This window comes from Micromys minutus, assembly GCF_963924665.1.
Source record: "Micromys minutus genome assembly, chromosome: 8".
Taxonomy (NCBI): domain Eukaryota; kingdom Metazoa; phylum Chordata; class Mammalia; order Rodentia; family Muridae; genus Micromys; species Micromys minutus.
Window position 1 is genome coordinate 9,607,553 of NC_137977.1, and position 11,639 is coordinate 9,619,191.

The 11,639-nt window shown below is 45.8% G+C and overlaps 1 protein-coding gene and 1 pseudogene across 2 annotated transcripts in view; one reads left to right on the plus strand and one right to left on the minus strand.

The window, feature by feature from the left end:
* The window catches only part of KLHL14 (kelch like family member 14), a gene marked incomplete at its 3' end in the record, with an annotated part of 103,572 nt that extends 98,922 nt beyond the window's left edge, over nt 1-4,650 (minus strand). The window contains exons 1-2 of the mRNA XM_080919781.1: nt 4,485-4,650; nt 2,101-3,093 (exon numbers count right to left, since the gene is read on the minus strand). Of these exons, the coding sequence (XP_080775907.1) occupies nt 2,101-3,050 (950 nt within the window). The 5' untranslated portion in view covers nt 3,051-3,093; nt 4,485-4,650. The remainder of the gene's footprint in view (nt 1-2,100; nt 3,094-4,484) is intronic.
* Nucleotides 3,458-4,832, plus strand: LOC308423742 (annotated as a pseudogene). The gene is made up of 2 exons: nt 3,458-3,544; nt 4,492-4,832. The product of its transcript is annotated as an uncharacterized misc_RNA (transcript).
* Nucleotides 4,833-11,639: the final 6,807 nt, after the last annotated feature.

Consider the following 11,639-nt stretch of genomic DNA (forward strand, 5'->3'; position numbering starts at 1 on the left):
ATCTTAGAACATATCTACATATAACAGTACATCAAGCACACCAGAAATTATTTACTAGATCCAATTTACAAAGCTTGTCTGCCCAAATTACTCACAGGGCAACAAGTTCAATCTTAATACTGATTATCTCCTTTGGACTTCTGACTTTATCCTAAATTACATTTTTTTTAAATGTGAAAGGTCATCTCAAGAGCCTAACTATACAGCCTGAATTCTTGACTGTGCATAATATGTGCTACACGAATATAGTTATAAGTTATGAGCAATGGTAAAATCTAACATAGTAGACATTTACTCACCAATCCCCTTAGGCATGACAATATCTGCCCATCGCAGTGAGCTTGTCATTTTGATCTTTAGACATGTGAAAAACACCCAAGATAACACATTTCCTATTTTGTTCTGACGTGGAATCTTTGCTTATTGTTGATATACTAGGGGCTTTGTATGGCTCTTTCTGGTACACATATCTAAACATCACAACACACAAACTCATCCCCTGTAACTATACAAAAAAGTCAATTCACAGTATCTGTTACAAGTTCAAGATATTTTTTCCCTCCTGTTGACTTAAACTTAACGGCAGTGTCGCCTGAACAACTGTAGATGTCAAATGCCTTTAAATTTGTTACCTCAGACTGGTAGAAATAGTATGAATAAACACACACACACACACACACACACACACACACACACACACACACCTATTCTCTGAGGTTGCCTGAAGTGATCTCCATGCCTCAGGCATCATTCTATATGAGACTTTGTCTTGAAATATTTTCAAGTCATGCCCTTTTGTCTTGTAACACTTGGAGTTTAGGCTGGCCTCAATAGCCTGGCATCTGAATCCCGGATGCTTAATCATGAAAAAGAGGGGAATGCCATGCCTTTTTTCAGAAGGGGGAGAAGAAGAAGGGGAAGAAAAAGAAGAGGAAGAGGAAGAGGAAGAGGAAGAGGAAGAGGAAGAAGAAGAAGAAGAAGAAGAAGAAGAAGAAGAAGAAGAAGAAGAAGAAGAAGAAGAAGAAGAAGAAGAAGAAGAAGAAGAAGAAGAAGAAGAAGAAGCCCTTTGCCCTTTGCTAGGGCTCATTTAAAAGGGTTTTGAATTGGAGCCAATCAAACAGGCTTGGCAGTTTCTGCTGTCTTTTCATCTCTGCAGCACTTTACAAAAGCATCCCTCCCCCCCCCCTTGGACACAAAATACTGTTCGAAACACAGATACTTTCTAAGTGACAATGGCAGACAGCATCCACAGTTCTCTAACTTCTTTGTGACCCCCTACTAGACACACAGAGCAACTGGAGGTGAATGACTCTGCTCCTGGTCTTTCTCAACTCCCAACTGTCAATGTCCTAGACTTCTTGGGGACAGAAATTAGAAGGCAGGATTCACCCCGCCACCCTGAAATGATTAGCTAAGAAATGATTAGTGAAAAGATTTTTTTTTGTCCTTTCTTTTTTTGCAGGGAAGAAAAGTTTGATGGCCACAGGATGCCACCCTTAGAACTAACAATGGGAATAGACAATACCTTTGGGGAGTTCCAATCTGGAAAGAGAGCAGACCTCAGTCACAGCACAAAAAAAAAAAAAAAAAAAAAAAAAAAAAAAAAAAAAAAAAAAACAGAAAGACTATGAAGTTCTCTTCTGCTGACACTGTCTGAGAGTTCCTCCTAGCTCAAAGCAGGACCGAGAAAAGTCTGCACCGCAGACTATCTCCTTGAACAGGTCCACTTTAAAAGGCGGGCAGAGATCTCACTGACCAAGGTGCCCAGAGCTGCCCTTCTAAACTGCATAGGCCTTTGAGCCCCACCTATCTGTTCAGTCTCAACCTGGGTTTGAAATCTTCAATGTGTCTTGCCCTGAAGATTTGGGAACCTGGGCATTCAAGCGCTCAGGGATGCTGTTTGGCCAGATCCCCGTTGCCTCTTCTGATACTCCAAAATCAACTTTGCCCACACCATCTGAAGTGTTGGAAATGGTCTTTCACGTGCAGGAGCCTCCCGCCCCGCCCGCCCAGTTCTCCCCTCCTTCCTGCCCCCTCCCCTCCCTCCGGCCTCTCCAACTCCCCCCATCCCACCCCGCCTTCCTCTTTGTTGTCTCCTACCTGCTGGCCAGGCTCTGCCTGCAGTGCTGCCTGAAGGGCATCAGGTGGTAGTTCATGGCGTCCAGCAGCAGCTTCTGGCAGACCGGGTCGGTGCGCATGAAATCCACCGACTGGACCCGCTCCACCAGCTCCGGGGCGGGGATGAGCGCAAAGCGGAGGCGCTTCATGAGGTCGGGCGCGTACTGCATGCGGGTCTCACGGTCGTGCTCCAGCCACAGCACGGACATCTGGAAAAGTGCCAGCTCCGACTCCACGGGGGGCGGCAGCGAGTCCAGCAGGGCACGCATCTCCTCGAAGTTAAGCAACAGCACATCCTCCACCAGGTACTTGTTGGCCAGCTTCTTGGTCTCCTCCAGGCCGTGCAGTGCGGCGATCTTGCACACCTGCTTGTAGTTCTGCACCGAGATCTGGTCGTTGAGGAACTGAACACAGAGCTTGGTGACCTGAGGAATGTGCAGGATTTTGCTGACCGACAGCACTTCCTCCACGGTGTCCAGGGAGAGGGTCACGTTGGCAGTGTAGAGGTATTCAAGCACTAGGCGCAGCCCGATGGACGAGCAGCCCTGCAGCACTAGATTGTTGAAGGCTCGGGGACTGGTCAGCAGCTTGTCGTCGGGGGAGGAGGAAGGAGTCCCGGGCTCCTCCTGTGGCGGCTGCTGCTGCTGTTGTGAAGGCTGCTGCGGCGGCGGCTGCTGCTGCTGGTCCTTGGGGGCCCCCAGGCCGTCCTGGCCGCCGACCCCTCCCGCGAGAGGGGGGTGGCTGGAGAAAAGTGATCGGAAGTACTGCGAGCAGGAGGCCAGCACGGCCTTGTGGCAGTGGAACTGTTGGCCTTGGGCTGTAAGGGTCACGTCGCAAAATAGCTGCTTCCTCCACAGCAGGTTGAGACCGTGCAGCAGGTTGTCACTGTGGCTGGGGTCGAAGGTGGAGGTCCTGTCCCCGGATCTGGACATGGCGAGCTGACTCTGCGCACCTGGCTTTAAACCCTCCTCCAACCTGGCAGACAGGGGTGGGGGATGGGAGGGGGAGCAGGGAGGTGTAGGGGGTGGGGTGTGGCCGGGGTGGGGAAGGGTGTGGAGGGGAGAGAGGAACAGCAATCAAGGAAGGTCCCGCTTGGCTCCCTTCCTGTGCGCTTAGGATCCGAACCTAAGAAGGAGGTGTGAAGGCGCCCGGTCCTGAGCACCTCCAGAAGGGTCCTCGTCTGGGGTCGGGACTCCGGTTCTGCTCCTTGCTACCTTTTACACACTTCGCCCCTCACTTTCCTAAAAGCACCCAGGCTCCTCTCTTGGCAGCGACCACGGTGACAGCAGCGGCGGCAAAAGTGGAGGCTGAGGCCGTGACACCTCGTGGGCTCGAGTCCATGCCCAGCTGGATGAACGGAAAGGCCGGGAGTGGGGAGTCAGGGGTGCCCCAAGAGCTCAGAGGCGAACGACGGCGGCGGTTCCAGGTCAACTGGTGCTGGAAGCTTTGCTTTTTCTTAGTTGGCCCAGTTTGGGGGTGGGGTGGGAAAAGGGGGTAGGCGTGCGGGTGGGCGATTCTTAGCTCTCTAAAAGCTGGGGACACCTTCGATTATCCGCTCTGCCCCGAAAAAGTGCTAGGCTCTCAGTCTGAGGGAGGAGATAAAGCCCTTTCTTCTCCCGGGGAAGTGCAGCGAAGCGCGATGGGGACCCGCTCAGTGGACTCGGCAGAGGCGGGAGCTGTCCTTATCAATTCTAGCTCATTTCCCTCACCCCGGCCCTGCCCGCTTCCCCGCTTCGCAAACTGTTGGCTTCCCTCGCCGCCAACCCGGTTTGCTAATTTTCCAGAGACGCCTTTAAAACCTGGCCAGAGACTCCTTCCTCCCACAGTATTCACCCCACCTCGGCCCCCTTCTCCCTGCACCTTTGCTATTTCAGAGCACGGAAGTTCAGTCATCTAGTTCCCCTTCCAGTGCGGAGCGGCCCCTAGGATGACTGGGGGCAAGTTGGGGTGCTAGGCTGGGTTTAGAGCAGGAGTCTGGAGGCCAGGAGGGATTGGTGTGGACTGGTCTCCCTCCCTCTCGAGCACCGGGAGCAGTAGCTTTAACCGGAGGAACTATGAGAAGTTCAAGTTAGGAGGCAGGTGTTGGGGGAGGGGTGGCGGCCCGAGAATGGGGTGGGGGTGGGGGCGCGGTTCAGTGCAGGGGGTTCCCTGCTTTTCATTCAGAAAGATCTTGGGTTGATAAGCACCCCTTCGGTCCCCGGGCTTCGGCTTCCAGAGATTCCCCCACTCGAGCACCCCCCCCCACTCCCCCAGTCCTGGAAGTACTTCTGTAAAAAGTCTGAGACTCCCGCTTCTAGGTGGTAGGAGGCCGGGGAGGGGGAGGCCAGGTGAAATGCACACAGCGAGTCCTTAATCTGTAATTGCACCTTTCAGGGCTGACCAGGAAGGGACCCTCTTGCCCGCGTCCCGCCCGCGCGCCCGCCCGGACTACCGCCGCCGCCGCCCGGCTCCGAGGGACCCGCCGGACCTGCCTCTTCCGCTGCGGCTCACTCTGCCTTGGCCGGCGCCGCTTCTGGATCGCCGGCTTCTCATTCCTACCAAGACTGGGCTCCTCTCCACTCACTTTCCCATCCAGTTCCAGGTGGACCCTAACCTCCCTCCCCCAGCAACAACCCCCCTCCCCCAAAGCTCGGGCTTGCCGGAAAACATCTGAGTCCTCACTGGAAGTGGCCCCGGTCATACCTCTCTCTTGCTCTCCAAGCTTCGTTGTCTAGCCACCCCCCCACCTTTTCCTAGTCTTTCCTTCTTGTTTTCCCCCCTTGCTTACACCCCCCATCTGCTTATGTCTTGCAATGGGAGTTTTATTCTTTATAAGCGTTTGCCACACGACCCCCCCCCCATAAGCACTCCCCTCCCCGCACCCACAACAACCCCAAAAGACAAGGAAAATACAGGCAAGGCAAACCCAAGGCCAGAAACTTACCTGCTGTCAGCCAGCTGCAAAGTCAGGGCTCACTTATGCTCCCCCCAAAATCAATTGTCCTTCCTTTTTAAAGGTTTGCTCTCTCCTTGGGAGGGGAACACACCTTCTGGCTTCCAACTCCAGGCAGTCACTCTGTGCAATTTATTTTGTCGTACATCATTTGATCACCATGAATTAGCAACAGCAAGAAAATATAGGAGAGGGAGAAAAGAGAGAAAGAGAGAGGAGAGAGAGAGAGAGAGGGAGAGAGGGAGAGAGAGAGAGAGAGAGAGAGAGAGGGAGCAGAGCTTTCTGCAAGAGAAGAAGAAGAAAAAATGTACGTGTGACAAATTATGCTACCAAGAAACAACACATCATTATCCTTGGGCCTGGGGCTCAGTGAGTCGTAACGAGAGTAATAGGAAATCCACGGTTGGGGAGAGAAATGGTCGTGCTTGGCCAGTAGAGAGAGACCATACAGGGGATGGATGCTGGAGAGACTCGCAAAATTATGGCTCAAGGCTATTGTAAAAATTGTCGAGCGTAAATGACTGCGATTTCAAACATCTTTGGAAGAAAGAAGGGGAAAAAGCGAGCCCCCCCTCCCTCCCTCTCCCTCTCTCTCCCTCTCTTTTCTCTTCTCTCTATAAAGAACCGTCAAGTTTTAGTGCGCATTGCTAATTAGTCAATTTCTCTCTGCCTTCACAGGCTGGCGACTTCGCTGCTGAGCTGAAACTGCTAATTTCTGTGACCAGCTTTTTTCTTAGCTGTGATCTGGATGAATGAGTAGCTGTCTCACAGAGATGACAAAAATAAACTCTAATCCCCCCCAAAATTTCCACTACATCTTTCTCATGCATAGATTTATGATCTTCAAGCGCTCTGTGCAATATGCAAACTTTTTTGTGTCTGTGTGTATGCTGTTGTTTGCAGCTTCCACAACATCGGTATGCTGGGTTTTCCCTCCCACCCCCAACCCCCTCATACTCTCAGATGCAGAAGCTGTCTGATCTCAAAGTATGCTAGGATGCCACTTTAGCCTGTCTTGGTATCTAGGGCGTGGGGCTGACTTGGAAGATACCAGCCCATGCCTAGGAGGGCTGAGGGCACACGGTAGGGGTGGGGGAAGCAGAGTTGGTAAATCAGAGGACAGTTCCTTGCTTTTTTTTCTCTCTGTATTATTCAAGCTTTATGGTTTTGTTGGAAAACATATTTTTCTCTTATTATTTTTGTCTGGTTAAACAACCTCTTTTGGAGTTCTCCATCAGTCTTTGACACATAAGAGTACAGAAACCATGGTTTTATTAAAGCATTATCGTATTGTCAGATTCGTATTTCAATTAAGAGTCTTTAGTTTGCAGGAGCTAGGATTAACTGTTAGGGGACCCAGCTGCAATTTCACAAATGTCACCTTTCAGCTTGGGAGTTCACTTGATAAATAAGGGCCATCCCATAGGGCTCACACTGTTGACCCTGCTTAGCATTCAGAATGGACCTCAGCCTGATTCTAGGACCCTAAAGAAAGACATGTACATTTCTAGGACCAGAGAGACATGTGCATTTTGGTAGAGGACATGTTCTTCAGACTTATCTCATAATGTATGGTACCCTCATTTAGGCTGCCAATGAGAGTTGGAGATGTCCAAGAACCCCAACTCTCTCTCACACACACTCCACACTGGGGGAGGGGTGCACAGAAAGAGAAAAATATGCCCTTGAATAAAATGATTATAAAACAATGCTAGACATTAATTAAATTGAGTTTTGTTTATCAATAAATATAGAATATGATTCAGTGTAATGTGCTCTGGTTAGTAAACTTATTAAATCACCCAAGGGTTGCTTTTTACAACCCCCTTCCTTTGATTCATGAGAGATGGAAAGACACCTGCTTAAGTGGTGGTGGTGGGGGGGCTGAAATGTTCAAGGCTTAGAAATGGGGAATTTCCCAGCTAGAATGCTAACATTAACATGCATGTGGGATGTTTACTCAAATAAATGAAGGGGAATGAAACCAAAGCCCTTACAAAGGCCCTTTGCTCTCCAGGTTCTGGCCTTACTGGAGAGTAAGACTCCTCTATTCTGGTCCAGTTGAGATCTTGCATTCTCCCCTCACAATTGCCAGCAGAACTGAACACATAACAAGATGCAGACAGGGTTTATTTGTTGTTAGGACCAAGGAAAGAAAGAGATGAACTTACCTGGTCCTACTTCTAAAATCCTTTTCATTTTTGAACATCCTTTATGGGGGTCTTGCAAAGGAAGACTGCATGACTGCAACACACTGCCTTTTGGGGGTTCAGTGTCATCAAGAGTTAAAGATACTAAGTATGTGGAGTATTAACCAAATTTTCCTGCATGCACAGTGCATGCTCAACTTATATTTCCTGTTGTCGGACTTGGAACTCAACCCAACATTGTGTAATGACAAGATCTTTTACATTACAGGCTTTTCATTGTATCAGGAAAGAATTAAGGCATACTCTGTAGGGGTTAAATTCTGTTTTGAATTTTTTAACTCTTCTCTCTTTTTACTACTAATATAGATAAGTCACTAATTATGAATATTGGGGTTGCCAGAATTTGGCATGCTTCCCAGCAAGTACAAAAAAGCACACTTTGAGAATGTTTGTTCATTTGTTATTTTGTTATCTAACATCTAGCTGGAAGGGAGAGTAAGTAGAAGTAGGAACTTTTGGTGAAGCAGGTCTTGAGATGAAGTGCTTGGCACATTGTCTTCTGTATCATGAAGCTAGTAAATGTGATAATGTTTGACCTTTTAGAGGGAAAATAATGACAACTATGGGTATTCCATAAGCAACCAATACCAAAATCAACCAACAAACAAACAAAAAAATCCCCTTGTAATCAGTGTGCAAATGACCATGGATATCCCATAAACCTCTAGTCTCTTGCATAGGCTTGGACTGCAGTGCTTGCTGGACTCTCAAATGAAAGGGCGCTATTTACAATAAATCCTGTTATGAAAGATTCAATTTGCAGCAATCAGATGGCAGCTACTAAGCGATTGTAAGCATTTGAATTTTATCCCACTTCACTGTTCAACATACAGAAATTGCATCTGTGTGTTTGATCTATCCTGCTGAGCACTATCAGTGGCTTGCAACTCTGCCACTGTTGTTTTTAAAATGGTAGGAAGGACGTGACTCTTCAAGAGCACTCAGCGGGATAGATTTCACATGGCAGAAGAGGATTGTCTTTGAAAAAAACCTACAACAATAACAACAATCATGTAGTCATCTAATCTAAGCAGTCTTTATACTTTGGCAGAATTAACAAAAGTGTTCATCAGCGAATCTGCATTAAGCTATGTAGAGTAGGAAGACCTTGAAATAACCACATTGACTGTCTAAGAGAGTAGTGATCTAAGTGATCTCACCAGCCTTTTAGGTGACAGAGACCCAGGCTTATGGGAGCCCCAGTTGTCCACAGTCATCATGTTGAACTGGACAGACTAGGCATATCTGTTAAACAATCCTTGTCTTGCTTGGGTGCCTAGCATGAGAGGCCATTTTGCTGAAACTATTTTTCTACCTGGTAACTTTTCTAATTCAGATTTCCTAGTGATTACCAAATGGTATGAAGAGCAGAACCTGGCCTCCTCTGTTTCTTTCAGCCATGGATACTGTTTCATGAGATCTGACCCTTGAGATTGCTGCCATGTAGAATACATGCAAAAACTGGGAAGTGCTGATTCCACGCTACAGGTGGAATAGAATTCAGTGAAGGAAGGGCCACATAGCTCCCCCAAAATGAGAGAACAGAGAAACCAAACACAAACTCACAACTTCCTAGGTTTTTTAAAATTCAGATTTCATTAGACAAGGTCTGAGATATCCTAAAGTCACCAGCAACATGTGGTCTATTGGAGAGCAAAGAGCTCTCAAGATGGTAGTAAAAGCAATGGTACTACTGGCTAGAATTTCACCCAAACCCAAAGGTTTGCTGTTGCTCCAAGGCCATGGAGTTCGCTCTAGACATTCTAGGTTCCAGCAGTGTGCAGTTGTCACTGCTCGGGAGACACTGCTCACTGGTAGCTGCTCTTTGGACACTATGGACTTGTGCATAAAACACTTATGGTTAGGTTTTGTTCTTGGAAGAGGGTCTGAGCCCTACAAATAGAACTCCCAAGCAGCTCTCTTTTTTGAAGGCAGCTTCAAGAGGTAATAATCTGTTTTGCTCATTGAGTTTGTGATCTGTGTGGTGGACACTCTTATAAAACCTTCCAATGTTTTGGTTTTTTAATCCTCTTGCTAATCCTGAGTTTGGTAGTCTTCAGAAGCTTCCCTGCCTCCATTAAGACTGGATCTATTTCCCACCCCTTGAGTGTGAGCTGCCTTATCTACTTTCTTAGAACAATGCATCCTGCCAGAAGTGACTTTGTGCTAATTCTGAGTCTGAGCCTTAAGAGATGTTTTATAATTTTATCTGTCCCCAATTCAACATTTTAACTTTAAAAGCTGCTCTGCGGGAGACCCCAGGCTAGTTTGGTTGGAAGGCGAGACCCTACATGAACCCGGAATTTTCCAGCTCACTTGGTAACTCAGCTCAAATGCACAAAAGAGCCAGAGCAAGACAGCAGCCATAGGATGTTTATCCATAGGATTATTTATCCATATAACCCTCAGCTAAGAAGACCCATGCTGTTCCAAGTCATTTTACTGTTTAGGTTGATTCATTCCGCAGTGATAAGGACAGATACTATTATCATTTTAATGAACCTAAGATGGGACAAGCAGATAAAAATTTCAGAATCTTTTGTTTTCAAAGGTAGATTCGAAATTCTGCCTGATTTGATAGGTTTGGCAGTGAGGTTGGACACTGCCTCTCGTAAACATTCATTATTTATTCTTTTTTTTTCACCCTTCAAGTACATATGGGGATTTATTATATACCAAATAACATATCAAATATTGAGTATAGAATAATAAATAAAATTGATTTTCATTCTCAAGGGGCTAGTATTCTAATGGAGAAGACATAGGAAGCAGCTAAAATTAATAATTAATATTTGTTGAAGAAACTTCAGTAGCCCAGAAAAGCAAGTCCCTAACTTTTTAGTTCATATTATCTGTTTATTTTTGCAGTTAGTGCCTTAGTTAAGGAAACCTATCTTATTATTATAGCTAAACTACAATTTTCAAAAATTGCATCGCTGCTGGCAAAAGTCTCCCATAGTTCATAACTCTGTATTATATGCAAAATAGTTACCCAGTAAACTCCTTAATGAATTATTAGAAGCGAGTTTTAAGTTTATCAGAAAAAAAATAGGGTGTGTGTAACATTATACAGTTAAAGAGAGTGGCTAGTGCAGACCAGAGCAGTATTCATCAGGTTCTTTATTGATTTTTTGTCTTACAATTAAAAAAACTATAATTTCCTGGAACTTTTGCCTACAGCACACAAGGGGAGCTTAATGAGACCTCCAAGATTGCTTCAACTGCTCAGCAAACACTGAGATTTTAGTCAACTGTTACTTCTACGGGAGATGCTAAGACATAGTTCAGTGCTGGGTTCTGAGAAGGGCTCTGGTTAGGAACCCCCAATTTGAGCCTTGCGTAACTTTAGCATTAAACTTCCTCAGGAAGAGGACTATAGCACCTACCTCAAAGAATTTTATGATCCCTTTGCAAGGATATGTGTGATGTAGAATAGATGAGCACTTACGTAGAGAGTGCCATCTGAATAACTGTTAAGCAAAACAACAACAGCAAGCTCAAAATAACAACAACCAGACACACCTAGGGCAACCTGTCTTAGTTGTGGAAGATAGGGTATATCTGCTTCTCCTTGGGCAGCAATAATTTATGGATCTATTCTAAGGGTGACCGATAACTTTAACAAAGGCATCACTATTTTTGACTTTGCTCTTTAATATTATATGTCTCTGGCTTATGACTTTCACGCCCACTGTGACTCTACACACATCATTTTTCTCTTTCAGGTCTTGCCTCGGTTTCCCTGTATGTAGGGGTACATAGAGAGTTCCCTTTCTTTAATTAGTCTATTAGGGTGAACTGAGGAGCAGTGGCTAAAACAAATGAACAGTTGGGAAATTTCCTAGTAAGATAAGCTGAAGGGTTAGGCCGCAGGGGAGAGGAAAGTGTATTTATTCTCTCCTGAAATTAGCCTGGAGACTGGGGACCAGAGGGATTCTCGAAGTCACCAATTTAAAAGTAGGTCATACACAGATATCAGATCAAGAGTGTGAAGGTATTCTGATTGTATTAATAGTAATCATGTATTTCCAAATACTATTTCACATATTTCAAAAGTTTTCAAAGATAGTAGAATATTTCATTGTAGGCATGATAAATTCTGAATGCTCATTAAACACTATGGAATGTTCCCCTCATAACCTGGACAACATTTTTTATCATAGAGATGAATTATCTAAAGTTGCAAATTATTCTAATCAACTTCTCCACCCTCAAATTTTTCTTTTTATTTGTGACAGCATTATTCCCTCCTTTACTTATTCTTAAAAAATGAAGATGTGCTTCTCTTCGTCAGAATAGCCACTAGTAATTTGTATAGTTAATGGAAAGTAATCATCTAAGTTTTTTAGTGAGATAGTTATGAGGCTGATAATCAAATA